The sequence below is a fragment of the Gopherus flavomarginatus genome, chromosome 1 (assembly GCF_025201925.1).
Source record: "Gopherus flavomarginatus isolate rGopFla2 chromosome 1, rGopFla2.mat.asm, whole genome shotgun sequence".
Lineage (NCBI taxonomy): Eukaryota > Metazoa > Chordata > Testudines > Testudinidae > Gopherus > Gopherus flavomarginatus.
This window is the reverse complement of record NC_066617.1, coordinates 128869910-128895442: the sequence shown is the minus strand read 5'-3', so window position 1 is coordinate 128895442 and position 25533 is coordinate 128869910. Positions and strand designations below refer to the sequence as shown.

At 46.9% G+C, this 25533-nt stretch overlaps 1 protein-coding gene across 1 annotated transcript in view; it reads left to right on the top strand.

The window, feature by feature from the left end:
- The window catches only part of ITPR2 (inositol 1,4,5-trisphosphate receptor type 2), a 366766-nt gene that overhangs the window by 295604 nt on the left and 45629 nt on the right, over positions 1 to 25533 (top strand). Inside the window, exons 46-49 of the mRNA XM_050967887.1 lie at positions 5707 to 5814; positions 13865 to 14057; positions 20198 to 20323; positions 23297 to 23472. Coding sequence (XP_050823844.1) covers positions 5707 to 5814; positions 13865 to 14057; positions 20198 to 20323; positions 23297 to 23472 — 603 coding nt within the window. The remainder of the gene's footprint in view (positions 1 to 5706; positions 5815 to 13864; positions 14058 to 20197; positions 20324 to 23296; positions 23473 to 25533) is intronic.

The window sequence follows — 25533 nt, the reverse complement described above, 5'->3', positions numbered from 1 at the left end:
GCTGCATGACAGCTACAACTCCCTGGGCTACTTTCCCATGGCCTCCTCCAAACACCTTCTTTATCCTCGCCACAGGACCTTCCTCCTGGTGTCTGATGCTTGTACTCCTTAGTCCTCCAGCAGCACACCCTCTAACTCTCAACTCCTTGTACCTCTTGCTCCCAGCTCCTCACACGCACTTCCTCTCCTCTGGCTCCTCCTCACCTGACTGGAGTGAGCTCCTTTTTAAACCCAGGTGCCCTGATTAGCCTGCCTTGATTGACTGCAGGTGATCTAATCAGCCTGTCTGCCTTAATTGGTTCTAGCAGGTTCCTGTTTACTCTAGTGCAGCCCCTGCTCTGGTCACTCAGAGAACAGAAAACTACTCATCCAGTGACCAGTATATTTGCCCTCTACCAGACTCCTGTACCCTACTGGCCTGGGTCTGTCACAATATATATTGTAATGCCCAGGCTCCCCAGTCATGGGCCAGTATCCCATTGTACTAGGCACTGTACAAAGACAAAACAAAAATACAGCCGCTGCCCCCAAAGAGCTTACAGTCTAGATAAGACAGAAGGATATAGACAAACAATCCTATGACTATTGAGATTGTGTGTGACTAAAAACATGTTACATTGACCCATGGTGCACAATTTTAAAATGACTTTCCTTCTGCTCTCAGTCAGGGCTCCTTAAATTGTGTCAGCACTTCCCAGTCTTTCAAGAATGTTCTTTATTAGCAGCACTTAGACCATCGTTGAAATCCCAAACCTATTCTTCAGATCATTTTGCTTCTCTCCAATGTTAACTTTGGCTTTGTCCGTACCCCATTCAGCAGTCAGTCCGTCGCAGCAGTGTAGCTGCACCAGTGTAAACCCCATGAGTGGACAAGAAAAGCCACCATTTATATTAATTGAGTTTACCCTCATTTCAGTCCTACTCAGATTTGCACTCCTGCAGCTTTAAGGTTGCTGCCCACTGCCTGCTGAATCCCAGGTGGTGGTGGTATAAAGCCTAGGAGCTCCAGTCAGGGCTCAGGACTCCATTGTGTTAGGCATTGTACAAACCCTGAAGAAAAAGACAGTCCCTGCCCCAAAGTGCTTGCAGTCTAAACCAAGTGTAGTCAAAGCCTTTGTTTGCCCAAGTTTTCAGAGAACCTGGGTGTTCTTCACATGCACAATGATCTGGTAATGAATTATACAATGGTTTTCAATTGGTTCTGAGAGTGCTTCTCTCAAAACCATTAATGATCTGCTAATATATTTACTGTTTGCAATATTTCTGCTCACCTGACACAGTGACTCATTGCCATCGCTAGAGATATTCAAGGCTACACTTGATATCCATCTATAAATGGATGATTGGGTATAAAACAGTCAATCCTGTCACAGTGCAGAAGAAATTGGATAGAGGTTCCTTCTAGTCCAAATGATTCTATTATTAATCTCAGGTTTCAGAGTAGCAGCTGTGTTAGTTTGTATCCGCAAAAAGAACAGGAGTACTTGTGGCACCTTAGAGACTAACAAATTTATTTCAGCATGAGCTTTCGTGAGCTACAGCTCACTTCTTCAGATGCATAGAATGGAACACACAGACAGAAGATATTTATACATACAGAGAACATGAAAAGGTGGAAGTATGCATACCAACAGGAAGAGTCTAATCAATTGAGATGAGCTATCATCAGCAGGAGGAAAAAAAAAAACTTTTGAAGTGATAATTAAGATGACCCATAGAAGGTGTGAGGAGAACTTAACATAGGGAAATAGATTCAGTTAGTGTAATGACCTAACTGTTCCCAGTCTCTGTTTAGGCCTGAGTTAATTATATCTAATTGGCATATTAATTCGAGTTCAGCAGTCTCTCTTTGGAGTCTGTTTTTGAAGTTTTTTTGTTGCAAAATTGCCACCTTTAAGTCTGTCACTGAGTGGTTAGAGAGGTTGAAGTGTTCTCCCACTGGTTTTTGAATATTATGATTCCTGATGTGAGATTTGTGTCCATTTATTCTTTTGCATAGAGACTGTCCGGTTTGGCCAATGTACATGGCAGAGGGGCATTGCTGGCACATGGCATATATCACGTTGGTAGATGTGCAGGTGAACGAGCCCCTGATGGTGTGGCTGATGTGATTTAGGTCCTATGATGGTGTCATTTGAATAGATATGTGGACAGAGCTGGCATCAGGCTTTGTTGCAAGGATAGGTTCCTGGGTTAGTTTTTATATTGTATGGTGTGCGGTTGCTGGTGAGTATTTTGCTTCAGGTTGGGAGGCTGTCTGTAAGCGAGGACTGGCCTGTCTCCCAAGATCTGTGAGAGTGAGGGATCATCTTTAAGGATAGGTTGTAGATCTTTGATGATGCGCTGGAGAGGTTTTAGTTGGGGGCTGTAGGTGATGGCTAGTGGCGTTCTGTTGTTTTCTTTGTTGGGCCTATCCTGTAGTAGGTGGAGAGACTGCTGAACTCAAATTAATATGCAAATTAGATACAATTAACTCAGGCCTAAACAGAGACTGGGAATGGTTGGGTCATTACACTAATTGAATCTATTTCCCTATGTTAAGTTCTCCTCACACCTTCTATGGGTCATCTTAATTATCACTTCAAAATTTTTTTTTTTTCCTCCTGCTGATGATAGCTCATCTCAGTGGATTAGACTCTTCCCGTTGGTTTGCATACTTCCACCTTTTCATGTTCTCTGTATGTATAAATATCTCCTGCCTGTGTATTCCATTCTATGCATCTGAAGAAGTGAGCTGTAGCTTACGAAAGGTCATGCTGAAATAATTGTTAGTCTTTAAGGTGTGCCACAAGTACTCCTATTCTTTTTATGATTGATCTGAGCTTCAGTTATTGATACCTATCATGGGATATGTTTACAGTAAAAGGTGAAAAGTTTAAAACGCATCTATAATAAAAGGGAAGTGCTATATTCTGAAAATTCATATGGTTGGTATGAAACATTTCCTATACTGTGGGCAGTGCAAGTTCTAATACATTTAAAAGTGAAGCTTTTCATTATGTTGATGGACATTTGTGAATTTATAGATGGTTAGTACTAACATCTTGCTGCAAAGTAACATCATTTTTAAGACTTGGACTTCCAGTCGTAAGAAATTGTAAACCAATTTCCAACTTTTTTTCTATTATAGAGAAGAAATTCTTAATGGTTAACAGTGGAGGAAAATGGTCAATATAGAGGCAAAGTTTTTTGTATTATGGCAAGATGAAAATTTGGTGGTAATTCATCACCCAAAGCAGTTCTCTCTTTAGTTGTGTTCATTCTGTCCCAAATTAAAGATACAGCCAAAATAGAGGGGCCATTGGAGATGGGAAATAAAAAATTATTTAATCAGAGAGAGACATGAGGAGAGAGTGTTTTTTCTTCCTTTTTATTTGAAAAGGAGACGAGAGGACAATATACTGATATATACAGCATGATAAATGGTGTGGAGCAGTGGTTCTCAAACTTTTTTGTACTGGTGACCCTTTCACACAGCAAGCCTCTGAGTGCAACTCCCCACCCCCTTATAAATTAAAAACACTTTTTAATATATTTAACACCATTACAAATGCTGAAGGCAAAGTGGGGTTTGAGGTGAGACTGACAGCTTGCAACGCCCCATGTACTAACCTTGTGACCCCCTGAGGGGTCCTGATCTCCAGTTTGAGAACCCCTTGTGTAGAGAAGGTGAATTGGGAGCTCCTAATTGCCTTCTCATAATAAAGGAACCAGGGAATATGAAACTGAAAGGCAAAGGATTAAAGGGTGTTTTTTGAAAAAGGAACAATGCTTAGATAGCCTGTTGAACTCATTTCCACAATATATCATTGAGGCCAGATCTTATTGCGCATAGGAAGATTTGAAACATACTTGGGAATATGGTGGATTCTCCTTTACTTGAAGTCTTTAAATCAAGACTGAATAGCTTTCTAAAAGATACACTATTGCTCAAACAGCAAATACGGGCTTGCTCTAGAAATTACTGGATGAGGTTTTATGGCTGTTATGCAGGAGGTCAGTCTACATTATCACAGTGGTCCCTTCTGGCCTTAAAATCTATGATAAAACTATGAATAATGAGAATATCCATAGTTGTATTAGGATAAAAAAACAAATGCATAAGGGATCTAAACCCTTCTGCTTCATGGCATAAAACAACTACTGATTGACAGATGAGGAAGAAATTTTCCCTATTGGCAGGTTACTCCATAATTGTCTACTGTGTAGTTTCTTGCATCTTCCTCTGAAAAATCTGCTTCTGACTGTTTTCAGAGACAGGGTACTGGACTAGATGGACCAGTGAGCTGGTCCAGTGTAGAAATTCCAAAGCACCAACCTAGGGTCAGAACAGCAATTTATTCAACTACAAAGTCAGAGGAAATACGTTTTTCTGGTTGGGTTTTTGTTTGTTTTTTTGCATTCTCTTATTTTCTGATGCATCATTTAATATTTGTCATTTTTACTTTGTAAGTACGTTCCCAGATTAAGACTAAATTCAATTTGTCCACTGGTTCTTGGCAATCTCAATGTACTGGATAAATTGCATACATATGAGTTGTTATTAGATAAAAAATGGAGGGATAAGGGTTGCAAATATCCTAAATAGCCTAGCAATAAGCTGTCCTTTTCAGACACAAATAGTGTAACATTTGTTCACACCTGTGTTAGTGCTAGAATGGATTATTGCCCCTCTTTGGGCTATAAAATCTAAATAAATTAACAATCTCATAGCGTTGGCGCTTAGAGTTCCAAACTACATGATCATGCAGTGAGCATGATCTGCAATGATCATCGCTAGTTTACAGCCTTGTTACATTGGTCACTTTGGGGGGGTAGGTTTAGCTCTCATACTAAGCCCACTTTTTTTGTGGCTTAGTAGAGCACTGGACTTGGACTCAGGTGATCTGGGTTCTTTTCCCAGATCTGCTACTGTCCTGCTGGATGATCTTTGGCAAGTCATTTCACCTCCCTGTATCTTGGTTTCCCCATCAGTCAAATAGGGCTAATAATACCTCCTTTGTAAAGCGCTTTGAGATCTATTGATGAAAAGTGCTACAAAAGAGCTATTTGCCATCTTCCATAGCAGCTCATCAGTTTTTAAAATTAGGTTCAAGTTTCTCATTAAGGTAAGGACTTGTACTGTAACTTCATGAGTCTATTTGCTGTTGTGTCTTAATAACAACAACAAAACATTTGCATTTAAGAAGCCCTTTAAACATCTAACAAGACCTAAAGTACGTTATTGAATATATACAATATGAGTCATTTTGCCCAACATGGAGATGCAGCTGTCTCAGGGGTAGGAAAACATCAGTTATTTAGCAGGACCAGGAGCACCACACAACAGCGTATTGAAGAATAACTTATCCATTTGAAATCATGGGGGAAATTTAGAATGTAATTACCTAATTTGGAAAAGCAGCACTGTCAAAGATATGCAGATTTTGTATCTAAACTTAACTGGGCAGTGCTGCTGTTCTAACTTTTTGGTGTCTCTGAAAAGCCCTCCAAAAAGACATGGACTGCTGGCAGAGTTGGCATTCATAAAACTTAGCTGAAGACTTGCTTATTTAAACTGGGTTTTTAACACCAAATTATTTATATGGTTCTCAGCAAATGGCATTTGGGTTATTATTTACAGAAGGAGGCCCATTGGGGCATGTTTGGAGGGTGGAGATAGTAAACCAGAGAACAGGAAATAAATCAGATGTCTTCTTTTTCTAGTTGGCTCGCCACAATAAAACATTGCAGCAGATGCTGAAGCCAGGGTCTGATCCAGATGAAGGAGATGAAGCCTTGAAGTACTATGCCAATCACACAGCACAGATTGAGGTAAAGAATTGCTCACCAAAAGGGAAACTATTGTGGTCTGAGGCCAATTTGCTTCCTACTAGAGCTTCTCCTTTCGATTTCTCCTGAAGAACCAAACACATTTAAATAGGGTAGCTTATTTTGAAAGGGAAGAAGCTGAGTAATTTCATACTGGGGAAGGGAAAAAAGGCCTGGATATTCTTTAAAATTGTCTTAGTGTATTTCAAACAGTTGTCCTACGGTCACTCCCCTGTGGGATACAGAACATTTCTTGTTATGGGAATAATGACTGGGGACAGCAGCAGTGTCTTAGAGACAATAGTAGCACGTCAGTCACATAAACCCTGCTTTTCAAGCTAAGGAGGTTTATGGATCAAATGAGAATTTTGGCTGTGGTTAAAAAGAAGTTTTTGAAACGTCGTGAAGATTTTGTGCAGTCTTTGCCTAACAGGATGAGGTGAGTCTGGTTCATCACTTCCTTTCCATATTGTAAACAGCATTCACCTGTTGGACGGAAAAACATTTCATGACTTTGACAGTAGTAGAAGGTGTAGAGTTCAAAGGTGGCAGCTTTAAGGGGACGTGCCTGCGAGGTGCGCAGGGCTGTCATTTAGAAACTATGACTGTCTGATGCAAATCTAGTTGATTAAGGGTGAGTAATTGCACGTAGACTCTCATGTCAAACCACGTCCTTCTTGGGGTCTGGTTTGTTAAAAGAAAATCACAGTTCAGTGTCATCTAAAATAAAATTCATTCCCCAGCTCTTCAAAGTTCTGTCAGCTCCTGCTGGGCTCACTAGCTCCTTCCCAAACCCAGTTCCTGTTCTTGGCATTTCCTAAAACCTCTTCCTCTTCAAGCCTCTGCCCCTTGTGGCAGGAAGCATCAGCCAAGCCTGTGGAGAGCCCCTTCACAGATCCTCTCTCACCCTGGGTCTCCTGCAGGTGTCTCGCATCACTCTCACAACCTTCCTACTCCTCTGGTTCTTTTTCCTGACTATACTTAGGCTGCCCTTATATCCCTCCAGCTGGCCTAGTTGCTAGTCATAGGCCCCCATCACATGACCCTGGGACTGAGAGGTATGGGTGAGGTGTCACCCAGGACTCCCTTAAAGGGCCAGCTCAGCCATAGACAGTACTACATTCATTGTGTGCCAATACACACACACACACACACACACACACACACACACACACACACACACACACACACACACACACACACACACACACACACACACACACACACACACATTGCTCTTAAATATAAAACCATTTCAGAAGGGAGCAATAAGGCAATTTTTTGCAAAACAGCCACAGCTTTGGGGGCTTCCTGAAAGTGAGGATATAAATGACTCTGAGCCCAACACTGCTTCTGTTGAAATAAAAGAGAGGTTTGCCAGAGCTGGGCCAATTGTGGAGTTCCGGATGTATATTCTCTCAGCTCACCATACCCAGTTTGTTCAATTTGTAAGTCAAATGATGATTCTGTGATAGTGAGCATGTAGACGTCCGTCGTTGGGGCTCGGCCCTCTCAGGTGCAGCTGGGCGCCAGGGCGCCTCACTACCGATGGCAGATAGGTCAGGGTCCAGGCCCTTCAGCAGGATTTGAGCAGACAAATAGTCTCTATAAGCCCAGGCCCTGGGTCAGGGCGGGGCAATAAGCAGTTCAGAGCTCAGACCCTTCAGCAGGGGTTGAGCAAACAAATAGTCCATAAGCCCAGTAGAAAGGCCTGCTCAGGCCAGCGAGAGGGGGAGTCTGCCACTCTTGGAAGGGTGACAGGGGGAACGCAGGCCCTCCCACTCCACTGCGTTCCAGCCTGGGGCCCTAGCAGCTGCCAAGACTCGCTGCTGTCAGTGGGGATCCTGGCTGCAACACACTGACATTGGTTCAGGCTCTCCGAGAGCCAAACCAGGGTCGGCTACTTCCGGGCCACTTCCGACCTCCCCCTCTCTGGGTACCTGTGTCTCGCCGGCATCTTCCGGTGGGTCCCAGACCAGGGGTTCCTCAGGATACCGGGCGCAAGGCCCGCATCTGTTCTCTTTGGCGACCGGCCTCCAAGTGAGTGCCGGGGCTGGGCTTTTATACTTACTGTCCCACCCCTTGACTTCTGAGGGGCAGGAATGGGTGGCGGTGGCTCCGCCCACATTGGCGGCTGCAGTGGCTCGGCCCTCTCAGGGGCAGCTGGGAGCCAGGGCACCTCGCTACACGTTCCCCCGCTCAAGGCTGGCCCCTGTGCAGCGGAGCCAGACCCTTCCATACTCCCCAGGTGGGAAAGGAAGTCTGCGTTCGTGTGATCCTTCCCGGCCCAATGGCGAACGGTGAAGGCATAGGGCTGCAGCGCCAGGTACTACCTCTGCAGCCGCATGTTATGGTCCTTCATGTGTGCCAACCACTGGAGGGCGGCATGGTTGGTGACCAAGGTGAACGGGGCCCCAAGGAGGTAGTACCGCAGGACGTCGCAAGCCCACTTCGCCGCGAGGGCTTCCTTTTCAACCACCGCATAATTTTCCTCTCGGGGAAAACAGCTTCCAGCTGATGTAGAGGACCGGATGCTCTTCCCCGTCCACCTCCTGGGAGAGGACAGCCCCAAGCCCCACCTCCGAGGCGTCCGTCTGCGGGATGAACAGCCAGTCAAAATCAGAGCTATACAGGACGGGCTTACGGCGGAGGCTTGCCATAAGCGTTTGAAAGGGCTCGTCACACTCGGGGGTCCATTTCACTTGTCGCGGGCTGTCCTTGGTTAGGAGCCCCATCAAGGGAGCGGCGATCGCTGCGAACTGGGGAATGAACCGTCGATAATACCCTGCCAGCCCCAAGAACTGACAGACTTGGCGTTTTGTGGCTGGTGAGGGACAGGCTGCAACGGCCTGAACCTTGCCCACGAGGGGTTTCACCTGTCCATTTCCAATGGTGTACCCCAGGTAGGTGGTTTCTTGCCAACCGATGGGGCACTTCTTCGGGTTGGCTGTTAACCCAGCCGCCCGCAGGGACCTCAGTACGGCTGCGACCCGCTCTAAGTGGCTCTCCTAGTGGCGGCTGTAGATGACCACGTTATCCAGATAGGCCGCAGTGTAGCCTGATGTGGTCGGAGGAGGCAGTCTATCAGGCGCTGGAATGTAGCCTGGGCCCCATGGAGGCCGAAGGGCAGCCGGGTAAATTGATAGAGGCCCGTAGGGGTGGCGAAGGCCGTCTTCTGTCTGGAAGATGGATCAAGGGGGATCTGCCAGTAGCCCTTACTTAAATCCAGGGTGATGATATAACTGGCCTCTCCTAGCCGGGCCCACAGCTTTTCTATCCGGGGCATTGGATATGCATCGAATTTGGAGAGGGCATTGACGCGCCTGAAGTCAATGCAGAATTGTTGAGAGCCATTGGGCTTTGGGACCAGCACCACAGGTCTACGCCATTCACTCCGTGAGGGTTCAATCACCCCCAAGTCTAATGTATTTCATACCTCCTCATCAATGATACGTCTCCTATGATAGGGCAGAGGCCGGGTCACGCCCCGGACCACCACTCCAGTCTGAATCCTATGGTGCACCAGGGTGGTGTATCCCAGTTGGGCCGTGAAAGTGCGGGAGAATGCTTGTAGGAGGCACCAGGTTTGCTTAAGTTGTGCCTCCGTCAGTGTCTCCCCAAGATGGGGCCCCTCTGGGTCTTCTGTGCAGGTTATCTGGGGTCCTAGCTCAGGCTCTGGTGGGTAGCGGTTAATCAAAAGAACTTCTCGTTCCCACCAGGGCTTGAGAAGGTTAATGTGGTATCGCTGTAGCTTCTTTCGCCGGTCGGGCTGGTTGATCTCATAGGTGACTGGGCCTACTTTTGTCACTACCTCATACAGTCCTTGCCACTGAGCCAGGAGCTTGGACTCGTTGGAGGGAAGAAAGAGAAGGACCTGGTCCCTGGGTAGAAAGTCGCGGGTCTGTGCGTCCCGATGATAGCTCTGGGCCTGTGTTTCTTGGGCGGTTTTCAAATTCTCTCAGGCCAGGGCCCCCGCCTGCCTAAGATGCTCCTGTAGCTGGATCACGTACTTCAAAAGGCCCTGGGTGGGGGATGAGGTTTGCTCCCAGGTTTCCCGCATTAGGTCCAAGAGGTCCCGGGGCCGGCGGCCGTACAGCAGTTCAAAGGGCGAAAATTTGGTCGACGCTTGTGGGACCTCTCGTACCGCTAAAAGCAAGGGTGGGAGTAGCTGGTCCCATCGGCGGAGGTCCTGCTGGGGGAATCTGCGCAGCATGTCCTTTAGGGTCCGATTGAACCTTTCGATCAATCCGTCGGTCTGTGGGTGATATATCGACGTCCGCAGCTGCTTGATCCCCAGGAGGTCACTCACTTGGCATAGTAATCGCGAGGTAAAATTGGTCTCCTGGTCTATGAGGATCTCCCAGGGCAGGCTGACGCGGGCAAAGATCTTCACCACCTCGCTTGCGATAGTGCGGGCTGTGATGTTTCTCAGGGGAATCGCCTCGGGGAATCAGGTGGCATAGCCAGCATAACCAGGATGTACTGAAACCCTGCAATGCTCTTGGGGAGAGGCCCTACTAGATCCATAGCCACGCGCTTGAAGGGGGTCTCGATTACGGGCATGGGCACTAGGGGCGCCTTGGGAGTTCTTGCTGGGGCAGCCAGCTGGCACTCGGGGCAGGAGTTGCAGTAGTGTTTTACTTCCTGCTATATGCCCAGCCAAAAGAAGCGCCTCAGTATGCGGGCCAGGGTCTTTTCGTGGCCCAGGTGTCTGGCTGCCGGGACATCGTGGGCCAGCTTCAAGACCGCCCGCTGATGACATCGGGGCATGAGGAGCTGGGTCTGGGGCTCCCCGGTGTGTGGGTCCCTCTCGACCCGATACAGGCGTTCTCGTCTCAGCTCAAAATGCAGTCACTGCTCCGCCTGGTCGGGATCGAGGATGGTTCCATCCACGGTGGCCAGTTGTTCGTATGCCTGCTTGAGTGTAGGGTCGGCCCTTTGGTCTCGGCAAAAATCCATGGGGGCCAAGGGATCCTCCACCGCTCCCTGGGAGATGTCCTCCAACCCTCCCGGCCGGTCGGCGAGGTCGAGTGCTTCCGGCTCGTCTTCCTCAGCTTCTGGGGTCTCCCCTTCCAAGGCCGGCATGGGCTCCGGGCCCTCCCCGGTATGGCGGCGTAGGACTGCGGGAAACTCGGGCCAGTCCCGGCCCAGGATCACTGGATATGCCAGCCGCGGCGCCAGCCCCACCACCACCGAGCGGGTGACCCCGTCAACTGTCAGTTGGGTGCGGGTGCTGGGGTAAGGTCGGATGTCCCCGTGGGTGCATTGTAGCCGGATTTTTTCCATACGGGCTAGGGTTAGGGGACCCAGGGGTTGGGCCCCTGGAGCAAGGGTTAGGGGACCCAGGGGTTGGGCCCCTGGAGCAAGGGTTAGGGGACCCAGGGGTTGGGCCCCTGGAGCAAGGGTTAGGGGACCCAGGGGTTGGGCCCCTGGAGGTAGGGTTAGGGCCCCCAAGGGTTTGGGCCCCTGGAGCTAGGATTATTGGACCCAGGGGTTGGTCCCCTGGAGCTAGAGTTTGGGGCCCCAGGGGTTGTCCCCTGGAGGGTTCTGGGGGCTCCTCCATGCCGTTGGAGTCAGGGTCCGAGCAGGTCACCCAGGGGCTGTCGTGGTACGGGTCTGGGCCTCCACCCCCCGATATGCGACTTGTCCGTCAGCCCGGGTGAGCGTCGTCTTCTTCTCGGAGCTAGGGTGCTCTGCCCCTGGTGGGGTCGCCCAACCCGCCGGGCCCACCAGTACTTCAGCCATGAGGAAGTCCTCCATCAGTGAAACGGTGGCGGCCAGGGTCGCAGGCTGATGGCGGAGGACCCAGGCCCTTCCCCGTGAGGGAAGGATGTGGGTGAATTGTTCAAGCACCACTTGCTCCGTTATCTCCTCCACCATTCGGCGTTCTGGCTGCAACCAGCACTTGCAGGTCTCGCAGAGTTCCTGGGCCACCATACAGGGCTGGGCCCCGCTTGGGTAGGCCAGGCTTCTAAATCGCTGTTGGAACGTTTCCGGACTCACATCTAGGGCATCTAGGACCGCGGCCTTCACCCAGTCGTAATCCTGGGCTGTCTCCACAGACAGGCCTCGATAGACCGCCTGAGCGGTCCCTGTCAGTTATGGGGCGAGGATGGCAGCCCACTGGTCGTGGGCCCACCCTGCGACGACCGCCACTCACTCGAACGTGACAAGGAAGGCTTCAGGGTCATCGCCGGGGCGCATCTTCGTCAGCCGGATCGGAGGACTGGGCTGCGGGGCCCCATCCGTGTCCCCTGGCGGGGGCTGCTCCAGGGAGGACTGAGCCGCCACGAGCTGCTGGATGCATTGGCTTTGGAACTCCTGATGTTGGGTGATCAGCTCTTGGAGCAGTTGGTGCTGCTGGGTTCCCAGCTGCTCGACCAGTTGCTGTTGCTATTGGAGGTGGGCGGCCTGCTGCTCTTCCTGGTGCCGCGACTGGGCCGCCTGCTGTCGCTCTTGATTCTCGGTCATGAGGGCAAGGAGCTGTGACAGGTCCATCTCCCGGGAGGGGACCCTCTCTCCCCCAACCCCCTTCTCGCTAGAGTCGAGAGCTCGCTCCCACATCCTAGGCGGAACTCCTCAGAGAAGGCACCACGTGTAGACGTCTGGCGCTGGGGCTTGGCCCTCTCAGGTGCAGGTAGGCGCCAGGGTGCCTCGCTACCGACAGCAGATAGGTCAGGGTCCAGGCCCTTCAGCAGGGGTTGAGCAGACAAATAGTCTCTATAAGCCCAGGCCCTGGGTCAGGGCGGGGCAATAAGCAGTTTAGAGCTCAGACCCTTCAGCAGGGGTTGAGCAAACAAATAGTCTATAAGCCCAGTAGAAAGGCCTGCTCAGGCCAGCGAGGGGGGGAGTCTGCCACTCTTGGAAGGGTGGCAGGGGGAACGCAGGCCCTCCCACTCCACTGCGTTCCAGCCTGGGGCCCTAGCAGCGGCCAAGACTCACTGCTGTCAGTGGGGATCCTGGCCACAACACACTGACATTGTTTCAGGCTCTCCGGGAGCCAAACCAGGGTCGGCTACTTCCGGGCCACTTCCGACCTCCCCCTCTCTGGGTGCTTGTGTCTCGCCGGCATCTTCCGGTGGGTCCCAGACCAGGGGTTCCTCAGGATACCGGGCACGGGGAGGCTGAGGCAACTCCTCAGGATACCGGGCACGGGGAAGCTCAGGCCGGAAGGGAGCTTGGCCACCCACGTCTGTTCTTTTCGGCGGCCGGCCTCCAAGTGAGCGCCGGGGCTGGGCTTTTATACTTCCTGTCCTGCCCCTTGACTTCCAAGGGGCGGGAACTGGCGGCGGTGGCTCCACCCACGTTGGCGGCTGCAGTGGCTCGGCCCTCTCAGGGGCAGCTGGGAACCAGGGCGCCTCGCTACAGAGCACTACAGAGAACCTGGGATCTGAGCTCCAATGCGTGTTTTCCACCTATTACTACTTCACCAGTAATACAGACTGCACAGTCAGATTCAGCAAACAGTTTTAATGGAATGGAATCCAGCTCGCTCTCAAGTAGCTCTGTTGGTTCTGAAGGGCTAATAGTAGCAATATCTTGGGTTTTGTCCAGTAAACAGATAAAGGCAGGTGGGAATTGGCACTATATCTGAGTAACAAGGTGCTCCTTTCGCATAGCCTCTTTCATTATTTACAACTTCATAGAGATGGGCTTAAGCTACAAAATTAAGTTCTTGATCCAAATGCTAAGCCCTTTAAAGTCTGAGAAAGTTTGGATGTTGAGTTTTGCTTTAGCTTATTATAAATATGGGGGCAGTTTGTAGGACTCAGATTTGGAACGTCCTCAAAGATTGGGGATACTTGGATCTAGATTTTTTATTTTGAGTCACACCTGTATAACCTTATTTTAAGGCAGGTTTCTGAAGGCAAAGACAATTTTACTATAAATTACTTACGTAAGTGTATTTTAATGTAGTGTCTTAAGGTAATTGAAATTTTTAAAATTAGTTCAACACCAGTTTGTAAATAAAAGCAAGCTCTGAGTCAGAAGGGACTCACAGTATGATTGAGAAGTCTCTGACTGTGAAAGACACATATATTTATATTTACAGATTGTCCGTCATGACAGAACCATGGAACAAATAGTCTTCCCTGTCCCCAATATCTGTGAATTCCTCACTCGAGAATCCAAAAGTCGTGTATTTAATACAACTGAGAGAGATGAACAAGGGAGCAAAGTGAATGACTTTTTCCAACAGACAGAAGATCTGTACAATGAAATGAAGTGGCAGAAGAAAATTAGGAGTAAGTACTGTCTATAATTTCAAGGATTTAGGTTCAGGTTGTCTAATTGTATTTAAAACCTGTAAGTCACCAAGCAAGTATTTAATGTTTTCATTTTTACTTGTTTCCAATCCCTTTGATATTACAAGAAAACATTTTCCACGCCCAAGATTGCAAATCACTGGAGATGTGCCACCTGTGACAGAGAGAGAGAGAGAGACATGCACAAAGAATAAATAATATGGAAAAGTGACTAATAAAATCATCATCTGGGCTCTCGAGACCAGAATTGAGTGGTGGACTAAATGGGTGTAACTCCACTGAAAGCAGTAGCGTTGCACCCAATTATGCCAGATGGAATGTTGGCCCCTAATGTTTAAGAACATGTGTAGCTGTATACTTATACTTTTGAATACAATTCACTGAAAACATCTTTCACCTTGGGCCAGATCCTCAGCTAGTGTAAAACAATGTGGCTCCCATGAAGTTAGTGGAGTCCTGCCAGTTTTTATACCAGACCTCTTTGCACTGAGTCATTATTTACTATTTCTGGAGAATGTTTTCTTAGTAATAGTACTTTGCATCCCAGCATCTTTTAAAGCACTTTACAGAAATCCAGCTGGATTAATTCCCAGCAGAACTCGGTCTGTGACTCCTTGGTGGCCAAGGGGACATACCTACTCAAACTATTTACAACTCCCATTCCACTGGAGGGCACAGCTCCAGCTGGCACAGGCAAAAACGTGGGTGGCACTAGTTTCAGAAGAGACATGGCTAGAACAAAGGGTAAGCTGGCTGGTTCCATGGGTGTCTCTCCCAGAAACCCCACATAGAACTTAGAGCTGCTCCACCAGGATGGAATTCACAGGGGAGGCAGAAGTGATGCTACCATCTGACCTCCTGTAGGAGTGAAGTTGCTTCTAGCATCTCAGGAGGTGGCAGATGGCAGCCCTGTCCACTTCCCAGGGTAAAGCCAGCCTTTTCACCAATTAAGCTTCACAACACTCCTGATAAGGAAGTGGGATGTAGCTATAGATATCGAAGGATCTCTTCACCCACCATTAAAATGCAGAAGCCTCAGAGGTAAGAATACAGCAGCTCTTGAACAGTTCACAGCAACATTACTCAACTGATTAGAAAGGAAGTGAAGATTACCAGATTTGGGCAGAACTACGGGAGGATTTGGCTCACCAGAGTGGAATGAATTAACTTGAAGCGTTTACCACCACCACTAAAAACATGATGTTGGGTTGTAGTTTTTGTTGTAGTTTTTGTGAATTTAATTCCCAGGCTGTAGTTTCTATTTCAAAATAATTCTGCTCACAAAGTAGGACTGGGATCACAGTTAAAAGAAACACCAACAAACAAACACAAGCCCCCAACCGCTGTCTGAGAGAGTGCAGTCTTGGATTTGATCTCTGTAATGCTAAGCAAGCATAAATTAGGTTTTGTTTTATCCAAACCAGAAATTCCCACATTTCCTTTCATCTGTGGAATACTTAACAAGCCTTCCTATTATTTTGTTTGAAAATGCAATATACATTCAAGTGCTATTTAATCTTTATCCCAGTGTCTGAGTTGCTGTGTTATCGTACAATGCTGAATGGCTTGAAATGAGAGGATGCCTCATGCAAAGGCTCCAGATCCTTAAAACCCAGAAGTTAACAGCCTAATTTTACCACAAGTGAAATCTTAATGTTTAGTCTGAGCTGACTCTAATTGTGGGTAATTAAAGCCAACCTTACTCTGAGACAAAAAGCTCCAGTTTGAGGAGTTTCGAGGAGTCAACTATGTTCTTAGTCACTTTCAACAGTATGATAGCAAGTGAAGCCCTACAGCTGGCAGAAAGATCCCAGAAGGTCAAGGGTGTCTTTTTCATGTGCACAGGAAAGTCAGAGCACTCTCGGAGTCTTTATAATTTCCTGAGAAAAATGTAATCTTCAAATGGTTAAATTCCAAGTTTTAGAGATTTTTTAAAAACACCATATATTACGATGATTCCAGCCAGTACTGGATTTACTATGGCGCCAGGCCCACAGTCCAAAGGGGCCCTGGCCCGACCCACTCTTCTCTGGCCCCCTCTCCCATCTCTCTCCTGTGGGGGCAGAAGCTTGATTCTGCCAGCTCCTGCTGCAGCAGAGCAGACTCTGCCTGGTCTCTTCTCCGGAGGGTGCTAGGTTCCCTCCCCTCCCCATCTCCCTGCTGCTGATTAGCTGTTTGCAGGCAGTAGGGTGGGGGAAGAGCGGAGCCTCAGCATGCTTGCCGCTCAGGGGAGCAGGAGGAGAAGGGGCAGGGGCAGGGCATACCTTCCCTCCAGTCCACTACCATGAGCACCCTCACAACCCCAGCCCCCTGCCCTGACCCCTGCACCCTCCTCTCACACACTCAGCCCCTTGCCCTGACTCCTGCACCCCCTCACACCTCCTCAGTCCCCTGCCGTGTACCCCCACACATACCCAGCCCCCTCACACCCATGTCCTGACTCCTGCACCCCCACACACATCCCCACCCCATTCTGAGCACCAAACAGGAGCTCCTGCACCCACTCCCCATTCCCATCTGCACCCCTCGCACCAAACAGGTAAGTCCCAGGTAAGTGCTCCACACCCCAACCTCCTGCCCCAACCCTGAGCCCCCTCCCTCACCGTAGCTCCTGGCCAGACCCTGCACCCCAACGTTTTTTACATTTTTTTTAATAAAGCACTCTTATGCAAAGCACTTTACAAAGTTAACTAATGGTACGAACAATATTTGGAAAGATCATTAAGTGGTCCATCAGGTTCCTCCGTGATTTTCAAGTGGTCTGTGGAAAAATAAGTTAGACTCTAGAACAATCAAGGTACCTCACTTTATTTTCATTTACTTGCTATTACTTATAGGAGGAGGATAAAGGAAAAAAGAATGAAAAACAGAGGTTGGGTGAGATAAGAGAGAATGTTCTTTTTCTTGGCTGGGTCCCAAGGAGGGGCCCCAAAAATGAAGCTGAGCACAGGGCCGGGGAGCCCCACTAACTCTAAATCCACCACTGGGTCACGTCACCTGGGCTGGGGATATGGTGTCAGCTGATCCCCACAGTCTCCAACCTACCTGGACAGTACAGCAGACATGGCCTTGCCCACTAGCTCCTCTCCACTCCCTAGCCCACCCAGAACCAGGTAAGTACCCACTCTGGGGGGGGGGATCCTGTTTACTCCCTCCCCAGCCCTGCTGCGCTTGCAGTTTACCCCTGGCCCCTTTGCTCCAGGGACCAACCCTAACTCCTGCCCCACTGTGCTTTTGCCCCCAGCCCCTTATCAATCATTCCCCAGGAGGCCCACAAAAAGTTAATCCAGCCCTGTCTAACACTCACCTCATGGGGTCCTAGAGCTCAAGCCTGAGCCCAAATATCATCTACGTTGCAATTAAACAGCCCCTTAGCCGGAGCCGTGTAAGCTTAAAGGCTTGGCTACACTTGAGAGTTACAGCGCTGGTGGTGGCTTTACAGCGCTGTAACTTATTCCTCGTCCACACTGGCAAGGCACGTACAGCGCTTTATCTCCTTGGCTACCGCGCTGGTTGTACTTCACCTCGACGAGAGGAATAAAGAGAACAGCGCTGCTCTTGCAGCACTGGGGTGCCAGTGTAAACAGTGATTAATCTTACTACGCTGTAACTGACCTCCAGAATCTTCCCATAATGCTTTTAAGTAAAGAGAACACACTTTGTTTTGTTGTGATGCCTCTTTGTTTTGTTGTGAACTCAGGGCTCCCGGAGCTGCTTATCTAAAAAACAAACACAACTACTGTTTGCTCGAGCAGAGGCAGGCAGGGGGATGAATGTCCACAGCTAGTGTTTGCTTGAGGAAAGAAGCAGCCCGGAGGGAGGTGGGAAGTCTGTTTTGGAGCAGCTGCTTATCTGGTCTGTGAGTTAAAAACAAAGGCGGCTATTTGCATTTAGTGAATGAGAGAGGGGTGGGGAAAGGGGTCGGAACTTGCAAGGCAGGGAGCTGACAAAGTGTCAGCTCCAAAAATCCACTCTCTCTCTCTCTCCCCCACGCTCCCTGTCACACTCCACCCCACCCCCCTCTTTTGAAAAGCACATTGCAGCCACTTGAACGCTGAAATAGCTGTCCATAATGCACCACTCCCAACAGCGCTGCAAATGCTGCAAAGTGGCCACACTGCAGCGCTGGTAGCTGTCAGTGTGGCCACACTGCAGCGCTTTCCCTATGCAGCTGTACGAAGACAGCATTAACTCCTAGCGCTGCACACCTGCAAGTGTAACCAAACCCTGAGTCTGCTGGCACAGGCCAGCAGCAGGTGTTTAATTGCAGTGTAGACATGCTCTAACTGTGTTTGAACAGCCCTGTAGCACAGTGGAGCCTTGGCTTCAGATAGGCCCTCTAGGCACTATTACCAAAATACGGTAACTGCTCACTTAGTCAGCCTGGTTAACGTTTCGTTGTTACGTTGCTGATCGATTAGGGAACATGCTCGTTTAAAGTTGAGCAATGCTCCCTCATAATGTCGTTTGGCAGCCACCTGCTTTGTCCACTGCTTTCAGGAAGAGCAGCCTGTTGGAGGTAGCTGGTGGGGGCTTGGAACCAGGGTGGACCGGCAGCCCCCTATCAGCTCCTCGCTCGCCTAAGTTCCCTGGGCCCAGCAGGCTATCAATTGCTGGCAGTTCAGCTGTCCCTCCCCAACTGCTATGTGCTGCTCCTGCCCTCTGCCTTGGAGCTGCTTTGGGGAATCTCCTGCTTACTGTGCAAAGTAGGGGGGGAAGGAGGGGTACTAATGTCAGGGTGTCCCCCCGGTCCGCTATTTTACCCCATCTCCACAGAGAAGGGGAGGGAACACAGCTCAGGACAGAGGGAGCTTGCTGGCAGCATGTTGTCTCAACTTGCTGATCTACTTAAAAAGGCAGTGTACTTGGAGTGGGGTCAGCGTACTTAAAAGTGCAGTGTGCATCTCTCTCTCTCTCTCTCTCACACACACACACACACACACACACACACACACACACACACACACACACACACACACGATGTGTTTGTCACTGTCTCCCCTCCCTCCTTTCATGCTGCCTTGTAGAGTGTGAGGCTACATTAACAACGTGTTAACCCTTGAGGGCTCAGCCAAGTGCTAGTTCATCATTTAGCAGTAAGGCATTCCCTGGGAAATATTCCATCCTCTGACTCTACCACTTTAACCAAGCTTCACAATCGTCATTGCTGTGTACAGTATTAAATTGTTTGTTTAAAACAGAGAGAGAGAGTGTGTGTGTATATATCTATAGATATAGATAATATATATGTGTGTGTATATAGATAAATACACACACACTCGGTCACACACACTCTCTCTCTCTCTCTCTCTCTCTCTAGTCTTTTGTCTGACGAATTCCCCCCCCCCCCCCCGGAACCTAATCGCCCTCCCCCCCCCAATTTATATTAATTCTTATGGGGAAATTGGATTTGCTTAACATTGTTTTGCTTAAAGTAGCATTTTTCAGGAACATAGCTACAACATTAAGCAGGGAGTTGCTGTAGAACAGATCTGTTTAGTTAGGAGGGAGGACTTGGAAGCCTGAGCACTGCATGTAAAATACTAAGACTCCCTAGAACCTTATTGGCAGGGTTGATCCTTCCCCTCACCCTTAGGTAAATTGTGATTTATGTGGTTTCAGTGGGTCTTTTGGAAAAGACTTGACTGTTCTGTGAGGTCATAAAAAACCCATTGCATTTTTGTAACAGAGGGTCTGTGTTCTAGTATCTTTCACCAAAACATCCTCTTCCCTCCACTCCTGTGCAGCATACAGGGAGTCATTTGTCCACAGATTTCCCCTTTCCTTTCAGTGTCAAGTGACATGATTCCTTCACAAAAGGTCCAGGCCTCCAAACTTAACATAGGTAAAACTCTCATTAGTAAGCCCCAGAGGGTCATAATTTAGAATAAAGAGTACTGAGATCCTTCTGTGTGGAAAAGTGCCATGTAAATACAATATACTAGGACTATTAAACCTGTATTAAGTATTAATTTTTGAGTTCATTATGGACCCTGAATATTTATTTTTTACTTTACTATTCTCCATTAAGCTGCCTTTCTTGTTTGCATGAAGTGGTTATTTGTAAGCTCATGTATCTCCTTATCATTTCTCCAATGCTGCTTTTGTCTCCTTCCTAGATAACCCAGCCCTGTTCTGGTTCTCCAGACACATCTCCCTCTGGGGGAGCATTTCCTTCAACCTGGCTGTATTCATCAATTTAGCAGTTGCTCTCTTCTACCCCTTTGGAGATGATGGAGATGAAGGCAAGTGATCTTTTTTTTTTTTTTTTCCTTATACTAGTGAACTTTTTCAGTTTTAAGCAACACAAGCCGTCACATCTTAAACAGCAATTCCTGTGACTCTCTCCTTCTGCCTTGCAAAGCTCTTGAATAACATAAACAGAACAGTTAAGATTTTCAGAATTCACTAGTCATTTTGGATGCCCATTTTGGGACACCTTAATGGGACCTGAATTTCAGAGGCAGGACGCTCAGCACTTTCTGCAGATCAGGCTCTGATAAGATGTCTCAAGTCGGGCACCCAAAATCACAGGCACAGCTGAAAATCCTGTTAAATAGATTTATTTGCTCCTGAACCTTGTTGTATGATATAATATGAGTTGATTCTATGGTGTGTTTTTATATATTGTGGGAATCTCATGGGAAAAAAATGTGCTGGAATTGTTAGACAGTATTAATTGTTGCTATGGGTTTGGGCAGTTGCCAGTGTGGTATTTGGTATCAATCACATGAAAAGGACAATACTGGTGACCAGAATTACAGGAAAAAACCTCTAGCAGACATTTGGGTGCTATATAAATCACTAAATGGATATTAAGAAAAAAAAATTGAAGTACTGGCAAAGGAATCACACAGTTATAAGTTTGTGAAAAACATGAAACTTTTTTTGTTCTCGCCTCAAAATTTTTGCAGAAATTCAGTTTTATTTAATCCTCTCTTGTGTCTTTGTATGTGTAATCCGGACTCTTTGTGAAACAAAAAAAAGCAACACTGCCATACATCAGAGAATATGTTTTAAAATATAATCCTCAAATATAAGCCAAACCTCAGAGAATGGGAAGTTTTTCATAGATGTCAGAGGGTTTTGCATCTGATCAATCATCTGCATTTCTTTGAAAACGTACGGAAATATTCAGTGGCCATTTAGGAGAGCATGATATGGAATGAAATGATTTTAAATATGTTTCATTTGTCAGTTTTTGACTGCTGTGCTTATGAGGATAAAATAAACACATCATTTGCAAATGATAGATTTAGTAGATAAAAAAAGCAATGGTGTATTTAAAAGCAGTGATTTTTTCCTCTGTTTCATCATAAATCATAAGAAATATATTGCATAATATATTCCATCAAATGACTGTAGACTTGTTTGTAGCCTAAACATGCTTAATGGGGATAAAGGGGACTGGATGACTCAAGAGATTGGTAACGGAATAGAGAGCCACTCACCTCTAGGTCATTGGTTCACATCCAGTCCATCTGATGACTCATGTGAATGAAGTGGGTGGAATCAGTCCAGGGTCTTGGGTACACGTGCTCTTCCCAAACACCACTGCCATAATTGGCACAAACAGATGGGTCTGGTTGTTAGACTCAACAGCGAGGCAGAGGCTTAAACTGAATTGGCAGGGAGACTGAACTGCCCTTTCACCCCGAGGTGGTCTCTGCAGGTTACAGCACAGGCACATCAGCAGGGATATGAAGGGACGCTTTTAGAGCTGAGATTCCTCCTGTATATACCTGCTCTGTATAGAGAAGATTTTGTCTCCAATGCTCTCAATTTCCTAAAGTCTAAACTTGTTTCAGATGTATGTGTTCCAGACCATGAAGAATAACAGAGAAGAAATAAAGAATTAAAACTAAACCTTTTAAACTAAGACCTATTTAGCTATCTGAAAGTTTTACACTCTGTAAAATCCTCTGGCCTGCACTCAGTAGGTATTAACACTTAGTTTGAACTGCAAGCATGTCTAGATCGCTTCTCGGCTCTCGGCAAGCTAAGATCATGTTTAGTTTAAGCAGCCCCAATAATCCAGTGGTTTCGGTGACAGTGCAGTTTACTTTTCTAAATCCCATCATTCCAGACAATTGTAGATGTAATTAGATATTTATTGACAACAAACATGGGTGTGGCCAAGCAGGAATAGTCATGAAACGGACTCCTTTCTCCCTCCTCCCCCTCCAAAGAAAACTAACTCTAGAGCCAGGGTTTATTTCACCTTTTTTCCCCCTTCTTCTTGAGTAAATCAGCCCATAGCCATGTGTCTGAGGTGCTCGGGTTGACCTAATCAGCCTAAGAATGTTCTTTTAATTTACTTCTGCAATTCCAGCATCATATGATATAAGTGAAACTGCTCTTCAGACAACGGCTCCTTGCCTCAGCTGTGCATGTCTGCACATGTTGTTACTGGTGCAAGTCCTGTTAAATTAAATTGATTGACCTGAACAGAGGAGGGGGGAGAAATGACTTTTTAAAGAAATATTGAGTTTAAAGCTATATTCCAGATTTATTAAAGTTTCCCATTCTAGCTGGTAGCAAAATCATTTTACAGAGCTGGACTTAAACCAATTGCCAGCATATAAACACCTTATTGTCTGGAGAAAGTTTGGATGTACTCTGAATTTGGAGACTAGGGGCTGTCTCTGGTTTTTTCCTAATCCCAGTGATATTACTTAGCCCTGGAGCTGTTGCCATTGTTTCTATTCTGAGTCTATTTTAACTGCCCTCTTTGCATTTCCCAGCCACCACCGTTTCGCCACACCCATGCTGGCTGTGCGCTTGATAATGTGAAAAGTAAGTGTAGTATATTGACACAGTCCAAATATTTGACTATAATGTTTCATGGTAGGACATAATAGGATATTTCTGTATTTGTACAATCATTACACTAGAGCTAAGGTGCCCTAATGAGCTTTGCAAAAGAGAACTGATTGGCAGATCACTACAACAGACTGGCAAGTTGTCTCTTCCAAGCAATCCACAGATTTAATGAAGACTTTATTACCTACCCTTATTGGAGCTGTCTGAAATTAACCCTAATATGTTAACAGTCTTTTCCACTATGATCGTGCCAAGTTGTGGTCAGAAATTATGTTGCATGATTCATTCACTTTGGTAGGTAAACTGGCCAAGGAATCAAGCTTTGGTCAGATTTGTTTCTTGACACACAACTGATTTTCCAAAAGGGTTAACGTTTCCCTTTCTTCTCTCTCCAGGCACACTTTCTCCATTGTTTTCAGTCCTCCTTTGGATAGCAGTGGCAATCTGTACAGCTATGTTGTTTTTCTTCTCCAAGCCTGTTGGTATCCGACCCTTTTTAGTGTCTGTAATTCTCAGGTCTATATACACAATAGGACTTGGGCCTACGTTGATACTTCTCGGTGCTGCTAATGTAAGTACTTTAAAAGTAGCATAATTTTCCATTTCCATAGAAGCAGGAATATTAAGGACCACACTTTAAAAAAGCAAGGTCTGAGATCTGTGTACTGTTTCACATCTGCTTTTGCGCACACATTTAGCACAACTGGGTTCATAATAGTTCTAATAAGTATCTGTTTAAATTTCTGTTGAATCACAGCAGCTTTATGGTACATCAGAGCTGGGATGGGATTGGGTAACTGCAACTAGTCCCCTAGCAGTCTCACCTGCCTTTCCCCCCAGCCTGCCCATCCGCCCGCCCCAACATACCTGACCAAAGCTCAAGTGCAGTGAAGAATCTGGCCCTGTAGCTCTAATATTATAGTTCAGAAGTTTGATTGAATAATTTTTACAGGGTATTGTAACTAAAAATCGAGTTGCAAAAAAAAGACAGTCTCACAGCCACCAAATGTGGATTACAGTCCTGTTGTTCATTTCATGGTGGCATATCTACATACTGTAGCACTGGTTCAGTTCCAAATTCTTTGAAAAGATTTCCTTCTCTAATTCTTTTTTAACGTTTTATGGCATGAAAGAAGCCTTAGCAACCTACTAATGATGTGGAAATATATCACATAATAACTAAGTACATTTTGCCATGACCCCAGGGAACTGATCATTGTATAGATATACTTCATATATATACTGTTGCATCAGACAGGTATTGAAAGTACAAAGACCAAAAATGGCAAGTTGTTAGAGGAATACAGCTAAGAGGAACGATCAGCTTCTTAAGCTGAGCCCGGGGACTAAAAGAAAAGGGCAGGAATGCTATTAAAAATTCAGTATTGTACTGGAAACAAAACATTTCACAAATCCTGATTCTGTTTAAGTTTCAAAGGACAATATCAAGATGCATACAGTGGTTGTCTTTAAAAACTTTATATTTGCATTAAACCCTAACTTCCCTGTAATTAGTGAAAGGAATACCTAAGAAATTGAGCAAATACTGACATGACATTTAACTACAAAGATAACCGTAAAGTTTTAAAAGGAATATCACCATATACAGAGACGCCGACTTTCTAATTCCTGGGGGGTGTCGACCCCACCACAGTGCCCTAGGCCTCACTCCCACTCAACCCCTTCCCCCAAGGTCCTGCCCCCGCCCCTCCTCTTCCCGCTCTGCCTCATGCTGCCCCCACTCCTCTCCCTCCCCCTCAGCACCTCCGCAGGCGGGGGAGGGAGGAACTGATTGGCAGGACCCACCGGTAGGTGCTGAGCACTCATAAAATTGGCACCTGTGGCTGTATACTCTAAAACAAATTTTGGAGGGGAAAGAACAGAACCAAGAATTCCATAATAAACAGCAGACCAGCTATGCTTCCTTAAATCTGGGACAACTCCCTTGACTTTAATGGAGTTATTCCTGATATACGCTTTATAATTGAGATCCAGTTCTGGCCCATGCTGTCTAAAACTATTGGCATTGTATGCCCTGCTAAGATGCAGTATTTTTAATTTGAATATACGCTACAAGGACCTGATCTTGCACCCATTGAAATCAATGGGAGATTTGCTATTTACTTTAATGGGACAGGACCAGGCTTGAGGCTACCAAAATAGTTACTTAATCTATATCAAAAGTAATTTCCATTCCATGGCTTTGTTTTCTTGCCTAATGTGCAGGCATATGTATGCTACACATGACTGATACAGCAATATATATAATGTGAATGACAGTTCACCTGCCTTTGCACCTAAAGAGGGTTACCTCTGATTTTGCAGCACCCCTTAAATATTCTATGTATTAAATATAGAGGACAGCTTTAGTAACACTATTTAGGTGCCTAGTGTCACGGAGTCCCGAGGCGATGCTCTGGAACTGCTCCCTGCAAAGCCAGTCAGGACTCTGGTGAAGTCTCTCTGTGAGCAGACTCTCTTCAGGGCAAGAAGCTCACACAGCTTCCACCTTCCTGGGTCTGACCTTTGGAGCATTCAGCATCCTCTGCCCCTCCATGCGATTCCCACAGCGAGTCTGGCCAGGTGGGGTCCTGGGGAATCCAGAGGGTCCTGCACTCCAACTTCGCAGTCA